The 13,250-nt window shown below is 37.7% G+C and overlaps 1 protein-coding gene across 1 annotated transcript in view; it reads right to left on the reverse strand.

Annotated features, from left to right (window-relative positions):
* Positions 1 to 3,689: 3,689 nt before the first annotated feature.
* LOC114265975 (ubiquitin interaction motif-containing protein) overlaps positions 3,690 to 13,250 on the reverse strand; it is a 34,656-nt gene continuing 25,095 nt past the window's right edge. The window contains exons 3-7 of the mRNA XM_028206855.2: positions 7,912 to 8,066; positions 6,640 to 6,763; positions 6,305 to 6,490; positions 5,017 to 5,088; positions 3,690 to 4,877 (exon numbers count right to left, since the gene is read on the reverse strand). Of these exons, the coding sequence (XP_028062656.1) occupies positions 4,062 to 4,877; positions 5,017 to 5,088; positions 6,305 to 6,490; positions 6,640 to 6,763; positions 7,912 to 8,066 (1,353 nt within the window). The 3' untranslated portion in view covers positions 3,690 to 4,061. The remainder of the gene's footprint in view (positions 4,878 to 5,016; positions 5,089 to 6,304; positions 6,491 to 6,639; positions 6,764 to 7,911; positions 8,067 to 13,250) is intronic.

Genomic DNA, 13,250 nt, shown 5'->3' on the forward strand with positions numbered 1-13,250 from the left:
GTTGGAGAAGAACAAAACAGGCAGATCCAAAAACCTTAAGGTTGGTGTAAGGGGGACGGGTGCCATGCAGACGCTCATAAGGAGTGTGATTATGAATGACAGGCGTAGGGATATAATTTATAGTGTAAGCAGCAGTGAGAGCTGCCTCTCCCCAAAAATGTTCCGGACAAGAGGAAGACAGAAGGAGAGCTCGAGTAGTGTCAAGGATATGTCGATGTTTCCGTTCAGCGCGTCCATTTTGTTGAGACATACCGGAACAGGAACGATGAGGTTGAGTACCATGACGCTGAAGAAATGAAAGAAAGTCAAAATCTTTATATTCCATGGCATTGTCGGAGCGAAAAAGCTTAATATTTTTAGAAAATTGTGTTTTAACCATTGCAGCAAAATTGTAATAAAGTTGTTTGAGCTCAGAGCGATTTTTCATAAGAAACAACCATGTAAAACGGGAAAAATCATCTATAAAAACAACAAAATAGCGTGCGCCTCCCATAGTAAGAGTAAAAGAGGATCCCCAAATATCAGAATGAATGAGATCAAATGGTGCAAGAGAAATAGAGGTACTTTTATTAAATGACAAGGCAGGTTGTTTGGCAAGTTGACAAGACACACAATCTAAAACATCAGAACTTACATGACCTAAATGACCACTGGAAATTAAAGATTTTAAACGACCAACAGAAAGATGGCCTAAACGACAATGCTAAAGCTGAAAAGGAGATAAAAGAGGAGCAGTGGTAGCAGTGGTAGGAGCTGTGATCTAAGAGGAATCGGGAACATGAAGATGGATGAGTTCGTAGAGACGTCCATGCTTACGGCCTATCCCAAGAGTTTGCCCCGTCCGAGGGTCCTGCACCAAACAACCAGTACGGGAAAAGGTAACAGTTAGACCATGCTCACATAATTGACTAATGGAGATAAGATTTAAAGTAAGAGCAGGCATAAGATAGACATGGGATAAAGATAAGTGAGAGGTTGAAACAGAACCAACATGACTTACAGACAGAAGAGACCCATCAGCAGTATGGATAGAAGGAACATGAGGAGTAGAAGAGAGAGGAGTAAAAATAGTAGGATCAAAAGTCATGTGATTACAACAAGCGGAGTCAAAGTACCAAGAAGAGTTACCTGCGGTGACAGATAAAGCAGTAGATGGAGGAGTACCGGAATTCTGCCAAAAATGTTGAAGCATGGCTTCGACATCAGTTGGAGAGAAGACTGGAGTGGAAGGGTCTATAGGAACAGAGGAAGGTAAATCCTCTAAGGCAGCAGCAGCAGTGCGTTGAGCAAGCATTGGTTTAAACGGAGTCCCAGAACGGTGAGAGTGACTGCGAGAAAAATTCCCGGTGGAAGGACCATTGCGAGAGGCACGGGCGGGATTGCGGAAGCAATCTTGCTGGAGATGACCAGGGCCAGTCTTGTTGCAAAACCGACAAAGACGAACTGGACAATTAACCAGAAGATGAGTTGACGGAAGATTGCGGTTGTGACAGTAATTGCAGGCATTGGACTTCTGTGGTGAAGGTGGGGAAGGAGAACTTCGAATCTGAGGAGTGGCAAGAACAGAGTCCACAGGGTGTGGATGGAGAGTACCAAATCTGGTTTCCTCTGACAGGAGTTCAGAAATTGCTTGCTCAAGAGTGGGTAAAGGAGTGCGATGAAGGAGAGATGCGCGGACTGGCTCAAATCGGGGAGTGAGAGCCATGAGAAACTGAACCAAGCGCTGTTGGTCACGGTAAGTAGTAAACAAGGCAGCATCCTTAGTACAATCCCATGGAGGTTCAGAAAGAGCGAGCTGATCCCAAACATAATACATTTGGGAGAGGAAATCATTAATGTTCTGAGTTGTTTCTTGGCGCATACGGTGAAGATGACTCAGAAGCTGATATTGGTGAGCAAAGCCAGTAGTCTGATAGCGTTCTTGTAAAAAATCCCAAATAGCTTTGGCAGGAGAGGAAGTAGAGTCAAGTTGGAACCGACCAAACTGAAGGCTGATAGATGTAATAGAAGTATTGCGAAACCAAGTGATGATCTGATAGTTTTTACTATCCCAATCTTCCAATCGGTCGACATATTTGGTGGCGGAGTCCGTGGCAGCGGAATCCGTGGTCTCTTGAACGGGTTTGCATACATCCCCAGTGATGATGCGCCAAAGTTTCTTTCCTTTGAGGAAGCCAGACATAGCTTGTGCCCATAGGACATAATTAGTCCCGCCAAGAATAACAGAAATAGGGTGATTAGAGGAGTCCAGGCGATCCATGAGAGAAAAATAGCACAATTGAGGTAGAATCTGAAAAAACTAAGGTTACCAGTGAATTCAGATGGTCAAAATTAATCAGAAAAGGAGTGAACGGACCAAAAATATGACCAGAAAGGCAGAAAATGGAAAAGTCAACGACTGGTCAAACAGGCGCGGCGCAGGTTAGCATAGAGTGGTGCGGCGCACGTTAGCAGGCGTAGACACGTGGCGCACGGAAGCAGCCAGGGCTGACGTCTGCTGACGTCAGAAACGCGCGGCTCATGTTAGCAGATGAGGCGGTGGCGCACAATAGCACCGGACAGTGTAGGAGGCGCGTAGAGCGCGTCTGAAACAAGGCAGCGCGTTGCCTAATGTTCTGGCGGCGCGTGGAGGCGCGTGAGACCTCAGATGATGATGAATCTGGTGGCATTGGCTTCGTCGTGAAGAGACGAAGGTTCTGGTGTTGTCCAATCTGTATATTAGGTAAGGATAAGGTATGCAGCAATCTGCCAAGAAAAGAAAGTGTGATGCAGAGACTTAGGCGAAACACCTGTGCTCTGATACCATGTGAAATAAGTTGAAAGAGAGTTGAGAGAGTGATATTGAAAGAGAACTATCTGTTATTCATTCTATGTTCAGAAACCAAAAATAGAGGCTCCATAATATAGGAGCTGGATACAAAACATCATGATGATGTGATTCACTAAAATAAGGAAAAGTAGCCGAAAGGAGGTGATCGGCCGAAAGCAGGGACAAGCCGAAAGTGATTATATACCTATTATATTACATACTATATTATAGTAGCATATTATATTAATAATAGATTTCTATTATATACAAACTATACTATAGTATTATATTAATAATGATATTAATATGTTAACACGGTTGAACCAGCCAACCTTGTCCAGTTTAAAAACATTGGGCATGCAAAAGAAAAGTAGAAATGAGGCAAGGGTTTACACCAGTCTGAGGGTCATGTGATAAAAAGCAAACAAAAATTTCATGAAGATAAAAGGTGGTGGCGGCAGTGGCAAAAAATGTAACTTACCTAAATGGAAAGCAGAGGGAGAATCTTATCACAAAGAACTAAAAAGGGCCTTCACCTTTCATAATGCATTCTAGAAATACACAAGAATGACTCGCCTCAACATGTTCGAAGATATACTAAACTTTCAAAACTTCAACAACTTACAAGAGGGGTAAAAAAATGTCTTCCCATGGTCAAAATGCCCATTACTAGGAATCCAATAGGCACGGTTGCAAGAAACAAAATATAACTAATGTATAAAAGAAAAAGAAAAAGATAACCTTTACTGTTACAACAATTTTAACTGGATGAACCAGTTGAAGGTGTGTTGAGGGCACCATTAAAATAAGAGAACTTATCTAATAAACAGGGAAACCAAAGAAAGGAGGGAGAAGGCAAAGCTTTACAGACCCAAGGATAGAACTGAAAACTGGACTTCATAGTTTATTAGAAAATTCCTATTCAATAGCAAACCAAACACCAACAACTTAAATAAATTCTACATGATGATCGGCAATAAAAACTACATAATCCTTTCTTCTCCGCTCTGCAATGGACAAATATCAAAATCGAATTAGAATGCGACAATTACAACAAGACGCAATAGAAAATGGTCAAACCAATAGATGAAGCAAAATATTATCTCCTCTTGCCCAAAGCTCTGACTCAAATTCAGACCAGCCCATCTCCTTCTAGCTTCATCTGAACTTTGGCTTTTGCACTGCTCTCCATGACTCAAACAAATGAGAGCATATTGAGAAAACCTAGAAAGGATCACCAAATACAAACCTTTTAGACTATACTTGGAGGATCTCCAATCCAATTGCAAGTGGCGCGAGCCCAGCGTGTTCTAATGCAGTCTACCAAAGGTGCATGCTGGGCAGGTTCGGGTTTAGACACTTCAACAACAGTGTCTTTAGAGCTTGAATCGGAGGGCAATTTCACATCTGCCATAAATTCTTCAGGAGTCCACTTTGGGGGAACCGAGACCCTCAATTTTGTAAGCCTAGGTCTTTGTATGGGAGTCTCACCTCCAGAGGTTGCTTGGCCACCATTTAAATCTGATTTTGCAATCCCATTGAAATGGTAAAGATCAAAAACCTTCTTACCCATCATTCCTGTTGAATCTTTTAAGCCTCCCAAACTCTTGTCTAAATCCAATAGCACCTGCCAGAACTCGCTCCATACAATAAAGCCTGAGCTGCAAAGGTGATCTAGCTTCTCAGGTGGAAGGTTAATACTTGTTTCCTTGAGAACGTGATGAAACCCTTCTACGCTAATGAAGCCACCACCCCCACTCTGATCTTGTGCATCGAAAGCCCTCCGGATCTGTGTTTCTCTCCCTTCAAATTCATTTTCATCTTGAACGGAGGTGTCGAGAGCAAATAAAACTGTATAGTGAGATTCACTCCCGATAACCCATATTGGCCATTTTGGGCATTTCAGATACAGGCCTACCTTACAGAAATTTAGGTATTCTAGAAGGGTAAGGAATCCAACTTCCACATTAGTGGATATGCCCTTCAAAAACATGTCACCACCTAAATCCATTCTTCCATCAAACACGTGGGCCACAGCCTGCCCGCAAAGTAGTAGGTTTACTATTTCCTGTTCAATCATTAACTCAAAAATTTACTGTACAAACCAGAATACAAAGATTTATAAGGGAGAGCATATAATGGATCAATTGCTGAAACACCGCTGAAGAAAAATGAATGTTTGATGTGACTGCAGATTCTGCACGTACCTGTGACGCATGCCCAAATGGAGCAGTGACTAAAGATTGACTTGGGTCATCCCTGTCTGCTTGAACGGAGTCCTAAAAGTACAAAGAATCAAAAACATATAAATGCATTAGTAACATAAATGACCCATGCAAAAATGTGAAAAAAACTTTAGTAAGTGCACATCCAAGTGTTGGCTACATAAGAAAACTTAGTACGAGTCAAGTTTGTGCAGGCACATAATAATGCATTGAACATCTACCCTGGTTTCCCACTGCAATTCGTTCACAATAATGTAGAAGGATAAGAAAATAATCTACAGGTGAAATTTGTATCTTTCCAATCACAAGCAGAATCTAAGAAAACCCAAATTAATGCCCCACTCAACAATGCCAGTCTCAATATGATTCAACAATGCTATATCAACTACAAAGTACACATATGCTCTAGGATTGAAGAGGAGGCTTTTACTAAAGTTGCAGCTTAATGAAGTTCAGGGTTTTAAGCTTCGTCACAAAAGGCAAAATCTCAGTAAATGATATATCATATCCATTTAACAAAAATATTATATAAAAGAATCTAGGAAATTTACATAAAACCTTCACAAAATGAAAATCTCAGTAAATGATATATCAAATCCATTTAACAAAAATATTATATAGGTTTCATAGGCCACTCGACTTTCATTCTCAGTAAATGATATATCAAATCCATTTAACAAAAATATTCTAAGGTTTCATATGCCACTCGAGTTTCATACTGCAACTGTGCTAACACTCTGTTTGGATTGAGGGGTCAGGAGGGAAAGTGAAGGATTTGGAGGGAAAGTGTTACATATTATCATTTTTGGATTATTTTTTAGGGAAAGTGTATGGAGGGGTTCTGAAAGGAGAGAATACAAACATTTTCAACACTTGTCTTCCCCTCCAAAGAGAGTGTGAGACTTCAAAGTACGAAACTTAAAGAACTTGAGTAAGTAGAACATTCCGGATCTATGGTAGCCCAATTATATAGATTCAATAACATGAATTGACCCAAATTTGACACATGGACTGCTAATTAAGTCCATGTCTGGCCAATATAAAATTACCAAAATGACTCTTATAAACCTAAAAATATTTAAATGGTACTCACCAGCAGCATACTAATTTCTAAAATACATAACTAAAACCTTGAATTTTGCCCAAAACTTGATTAAAGTAAGGTCGAAAGCACACCCAGTAAGAAATTTCTAATTGTCTTCTCTGGAAGGTAGATATACCAACAGGTAATGAAATAACACTCAAAGCACTTTTATGCAAACAAACATACCAGTCCTCGAGAAAGTAAAGCAGAAATAAGGAATAGCATTGCCCCCATACGACTTCGGAAAACTGGAATCATTGCTTCAAGTGTCTGAAATGCACTAGCCTGTGAGGTGTATGTATTAACTCTCAAAAATTTCTGCAAGTCAGAACCTGATTCAATTGAAAGGCCTTCAAGTGCTTTCACAATGACCTGTGAGATTGGACATACCACAAATGAAAATTTTAATATGTGGAAGAGCTAGTGCAGTCAAATGAATGCAAGAATGATGTATTCCTTTAAAACCAGTTTCCAAGCATATGTAACTAAAGTGCATCAGCATCACAGAAAATGCAACTCACCTCATCCTTCAAACTGTCTTCCACGCCCTCAATGTTAAGGTCAAGAATACTCAATGTTGCAATTACAGCACTTCTATTATTTCCACATAGAAACAAAATCTCACCCATACTTTTGACCAAGGCTCTGTAGAAAATTACAAAGAAAGTTTCAACAAACATTGTCATAGAAGGCAAAACAATCAACTAATGATCAATTATGAATATCCATGAAATTCTTCAACATGAACTAACATTACTTTCCAACTAAACGTATTAAAACCTGTTAGAAAAAATGAGTATTACCCCCCGTTCATTTTTCTAATGTTGGCAATTTCATTTCATAAAGACTTTACTTTTTTATTTTTAACTTTGGTCAAGTCCACGAACATGATCAGCAGTCGAAGATATAGCATGGAAACTCTAAACAAAAGTGGATATTCAAAGAACAAAAGAGACCTGATACAAAGGGTAAACTCATGCATTACAATAGCATATCATGCAGAGTTTATCTTTGTTAGGTTTTGGGTTGGGTTAATTTGAGTTCTTGACAGTAGATAATTAAGTTTTAGACTATTACTAAATTAGCTAATGTGCTTGGTATTGAAATTTGGGTTTGTACGTTCAGTTTTGGAACAAAGTTTTTAAAACAGTGCCTAGTACATTCATATGCATGACTGCTTCGTTGAAATGCCAAAAAAGGTTTCCAGGAAAATTAGTTTTAGTGCTTCATTAGTTCAAACTCACGGAGGTTTTGTTCGAACGAGCAAGGGTTTTCAGTCCGTAAAATTACATATTTTATGAACAGTGTGTTACCTGTTTGAACACATGATGGGTCTGTTCAAATGCATTAGTGTGCTTTCTAACTCGAGTTGTGTGTTTGGAATAGAATTCTTACCTATTCCAATTCCTTGTTCACTTAGTCATGGTAACCAGGGGAACACATCTCTATCCCTCCCTCTTCAGTGCCATGAAAATGATTCAGACATTATATAAGTAAAGCCCAAAGAGGGACCACCGGGCTTAGTTTAGTGTAGATATGATTTTTCACCCCTATTATCCACTGAAATGCCACAAATACAGGTTCATGACATAAAATGCTGTTGAGGTTATCTTCTCTTTCCCTTTTTACTTTGAGTGGGTCAGTTACATGACATCAATGTATGCTATGGGCACACCGACATGCAATCGTTAATCACCTTAACTTTCTATCTTCAGTAAGAGAAGCAAAAAAGAACATCAGTAACGTGACATCAATTTATGCTAGACACACCAACATGCAAATGTTAAAATCACCTTGACTTTCTATCGTCAGCAAGAGAAGCAAAAAGATCATCCGGTGCAATACATTCACTTTTAGATGATCTCCTTGAACCCAAATTTTGTGGCATATTTGTTGTAGCTTTACCCAATTCCTCGGGAAAAAACAGAAGGTATTTGAGGACAAATGCCTGCACCACCAGACAGGAAATATGGTAAGAAACATTAAAATAGATTATGAAATAATCATTAAAAGAAGATAGGATACCAAAGAGAATCAAGAAAGTGTCAATAGCACCAGAAAGCAAAAAATTTGCATCCACAAATCTGTATTGGCCTAATGCATATAATACATACTGCAGATTACACATTACAACACAAGAATATAGTACTTTAAAGAATAAAAACTTTTGCCATAGATTAGAAGAAATGAATGATGAAAAGAACATGGTAAAGGATTAGAAGAACCATGAAATATGTATGTACTCTGAGGACATAGACCTAAATTACTGCAGAACAGTGAGATGAACTACCATAAATAACAGCATGGAAGAAAATAAAGACATTTAGTTGCAACCTTATTTTAAATCAATATGAACAAACTACAATAAAAGTGACTACCCATCAACTGCAAAATATGTCTTCCGTATTTCATATTAAAACAGTTACATAAATGGTAATAATCACACATAGCACTGACAGTGAATAGGGATTGCCAAAGCAGATGCTAGGCCTGACCTGAGTGATATGATCATGTAATGTCGTCATATAGGGAGGCCCTGTTTAGCCTTTTTTACAGTCAAAACATTATTAACTTTTATTGAGAAGATTGCTTCGAGTTCAAGCGTCTTCTCAAGGGTGGACTCAGGCCATTGATTTAGGCCCAAGATAGAGGCCAACATTGTCCCACCAATGTGTTGTCCCCTATCACCACCCCTTCACAAAAAGCTTACAACTAGCATGACACTTGCATCGATTGCAATAAACAAATTTCAATAATAAGAAATTACGAACATCTAAAGTCTTTTCTGAAAAACTGAAAAGCAACATTTATTAACCAAACCACCGGTCATAATTGAAATCCAAGCAATGTCAATTTTCTCCACAAATGACAATTCAAATGGTAAAATGGGCAGGCAGGGGTAGGATCCTTGAGGAAATTTAATTGCATCAGGTTATAGTTTTCTAACCTAAAGCACCTTAATATTATAAACTTAAGTATGAGCACAACACTTCTGTCCCTTTGCAATTCAATGCCCCCTGCCAGGTCACAGTGTTACCATTATTATTATTATTATTTGTTTTGAAAAAGATAAATATATCATTAAATCTCGGGTAAATTACAAACAACCCCCTAAGGTTTACTTAAATTACAAATTACCCCACGTGGTTCTAGAAATTACATTATGCCCCCTAAAGTTTCTAATTTCATAACAAATAGGTCCTTTTATTAATAAATAATCAAGTTAATTAATAGTTTTTAATAATGTTAAAATTTTATTTCAATTAATAATTCAGATAATATTATTATTGTATCAGTGAACAGTTTGAAATTTCAATTTTTCAATTAATTTTGTTAAATAAAAAATTCTGACAGGGAGGTATTTGTAATTTTCCAAACCACAAGGGGCAATTCGTATTTTAAGCAAATCACAGGAGGTGTATTTGTAATTTACCGTTAAATCTCAAAAGAAAATAGAGAGTAATTAATTCTTAATTAATATAACTGGAACCTTGCATGCACTAAATGAGCAGTGATTTAGGAATTACCAACAGTCCTACACCATGATATTAGTCAAGAGTAGGGAAGCAGGTGAATTGAAAAATTAAATTACTAAACTGGCATTGCCCTATTTTTCTTTTAACGTATAATCCACAAGTACCTCCTTCTATGCTATGATGCACGGACATAGACACGGACACTACATGAACATGAAGTCACGCAAATTTTCAAAAAATGGGAGACACGACACGCTGGGGACACATTCAATATATATAATTTTATTTATTTATTATGTCTACAATTTAAAAAAAAAAAAAAATCATTGGAAGATAATTAATAAATACAGCACCCAAAAGATTTTATTTTTTCCTTAAAATAACATAAAACTAATTTGTTCTATGCATTTCAAGTTCAGCAAACAAGGGATACCCAAAAAATAGAAAAATAAGAAAAGGAACCAAGAGGAGAGAAACAAAATCAAAAAAGAAGAAAAACGAAGTAAAGAAAATAGAAGAAGAGAGAAGCAAAATCAAAGAGAAGAAGAGAGAAGTAGAAGTAGAATCGAAAAGAGAAGCAAAAGCTGAAGCAGAATCGAAGAGAGAAGAGAAGCCCTAACCAGTTGGAGAAGAGAAACAGAGAAAGAGATTGAAGGAGAGATGGATCGAAAGCCCTGAAGATGTTCAAAGAGGTGAATCAGAGGTCGATCGAAGGCACTTCTGAGGTATTCTTCTTCTTCTCTTCATTTTTCTTCGTCTTCGTCTTCAATTATGTTTTTCTTCTCTTTCAATTTTGCTCAACTATGAAGCAGAAAAACGGACACGGACACTGACACTAAAATGGTGGGGGACACGGCAAATTTTTTTAGTTATATATATATATATATGGGGGACGAAAGTTGCATTGAAAAAAAATGAATAAAAAAAATAAAATAAAGAAGAGTATAATCAATATATATTAAAAAGAAGAGTATAAAGAAAAGATAAATTATAACCATAATAAATTAATTTTATCCAGAAAAATTCATAAAGAATAAAATTTGTTATACAATATATAAATTTATAAAGAAAAAAATAAATAAAAATAAACAATATATATTTATTATACAGAAATAAGAGTATAATTAGAAGAAAAAAAAATTTTAAAAATAAAGAAGAAGGAGAGAGTATAATCAAAATAAATAAATAAGAACCATACATTATAAATAGAAAAATAAAGAAAGAAAGAAAGGCAGATAGACGAGAGAGAGAGAGACGAGAGAAGAAGATGCAATGACAATCAAGAAGAAAGAGAGAGAGAGAGAGAGACAATAGGCAAGAGACTAACCAGGTCAGAGAGGTAATGGAGATCGACTGAGGTCTTCGCTAGATGAACAGGTTCCCTTTTCTCTTCTCTCTTTTTTTCTTCTGATTTTGGATTAGGTCTCTTCTCTTTCTTCGAATTAGTGTTTCTGATACCAAAAAATAGGTATTAGGGTTTTTGAAATGGGTAGGTCTCTTCTCTTTCTTCGAATTAGGAATTCGATTTTGTGTCGCGCTGTGTCCCCTGCCATATTCCATGCCCAAAAAAAAGATATGGGATGTGTCCATGGCGTGTCCCCGTGTCTGACACCACTACGACACCTATTTTGAAGCGTGCTTCACAGCTCTTTGATTTTGCTTCTCTTTTCTTCTCTTCGATTATGTTTCTGCTTCAATCACCTCCTCACTATTTCTCAAGTTTATTTTCCTCACACATCCAAGATGCATCCGATTGCCAAAATTAAAAAAAGAAAGAAAAGGGACACCTCTTGTAGAGTGTCCGACACGTGTCCACTGTGTGTCGGACACTTGTACGCTGCCTTCGAAGAGGTGACCATACTTCATAGCTTCTATGCAATTCAGTGAGATAAAAAATGTGGGACAAAATAAGGCCCCATTAAATATATACTACGGATTTTTAATTTTGTGGTTTCTGATTATAAAATAGATGAACATAGAATCAATTGGCAAATATTACTAAATCAATGAGGAATAAAACGACAGATGCTTAGTATCTGCAAATTGAAGAAAACTGGAATAAAATATAAAGACAGCATCTATCACCCATCATATGTCCAACAAAAATTTCTTGTGACAAATAGATTGTTTGCCTAATTTATTTAAAAAATTTATAATGCACTGCAAGACCAATTTTTAAACATCCCATACTCCATTGATTACTTGAGTTCACTTTAAGTTTCTTGTGCACCTCTTCCAATTGAGATCTCCTTGACTGGTTGAATCATTGAATTTTGCATGATAATAGAAAAGAAAAACTTGGGATTTGTGCTGCCTTCAAAGACTCAAGTGAAAGATTCTCTTCAATAATTCCAATACAAAACTATGATCTTCAACTCAACACTGCCTCCAACTTCAAGGGACCTCCACAACACACTTCAAACTATATAGAAAAGCTAGAACTTAGAGAGATCGAGGAGCTCAACAATTACAAAGGAAAATAACAATGCTATAGTGGATTGAAATGGTTGTGTTCATCCAGAAAAAAAGAAAAGAAAAGAAAAATTTACAACAGAGAGGAGTTTGATAAAAGATCAACCCAGTTCTCTAGCCTGGGAGATCCGCTATCCGCTGGCTAAGAGGGTTCCATTACACATGTTAAATTAATTGCTAAATCACAAAAGTCTTTGGGTCAGAGCAATTGATGTATGAACTCAAATGAACAGGGACACTTACATGGTAAACTGGACAGTGAACACAAACTTCCAACAAATTGACAATAAAAACGAAATCAAACAAAAGCAAGCAGGAAAGAAGTCCAAGAGGCCATTTTGGCAAAGCTTTTAATTTGGATTATTTGAATTATAGCTTTAAAAAGGCTCGTGGAAGGCCTTTAGCAAGGCTTACTTAATTGTATTCAGCTTATATAAGCTTAATTAGCTTATTTTCAGTATATATATAACTAATTGTTAAAACCTATCACCTACTTTACCCACTAAACCTAACCCACTACACCACTACCACCTCACCTACTCCACTAAACCTAACCCACTACACCACTACCACCTCCACTTCACCTACTCCACCTACCACCTCCACTTTACCTACTCCATCTACCACCTACTACCACCTACTCTTCTATATATAGGAATCATTGTAACATTCAATAAATACATCAATCAATAATACATCAATTTATTTTACATGGTATCAGAGCAAGGTTAAGAAGCTAGTAATTTTGCTTCACCTGCGGGCGGCAGCCTCGCCTTGGCCGCTCGCCGGACCTCTACACATACCTTGACTCCGCTGCCACTAAACCCAATTCAACATTCACCTTCAAGATCAGAGCATCATCACCATCATCCATCTTGGTCACCTCCACCAACACACATGAGCTAAGACCAAGGCCTCTCTCTCTGTCTTTTCTGCAAAAAGGGCCGACCCGTCGGAATCTCGCATTTTCGAAGCCGTGCAAGTCGTTCACTCTATTCAATGGCTGATGAAGCCACTTCCTCCTTCTGGTTTGCCACCCATTGCTTAGCAACCAAACCAGCCTTCAATATCTCTGTTACCAAAAATGCATTCTTGGGTTGTTCCGAGGCAATTAGTTATCAAAAAAAAGACCCATCATCTATCCCCGATGCAGTTAACAGAGCTGGATTGATGCTACCTCTTGT

The sequence above is a fragment of the Camellia sinensis genome, chromosome 3 (genome assembly GCF_055761805.1).
Source record: "Camellia sinensis isolate YWXY chromosome 3, ASM5576180v1, whole genome shotgun sequence".
NCBI lineage: Eukaryota > Viridiplantae > Streptophyta > Magnoliopsida > Ericales > Theaceae > Camellia > Camellia sinensis.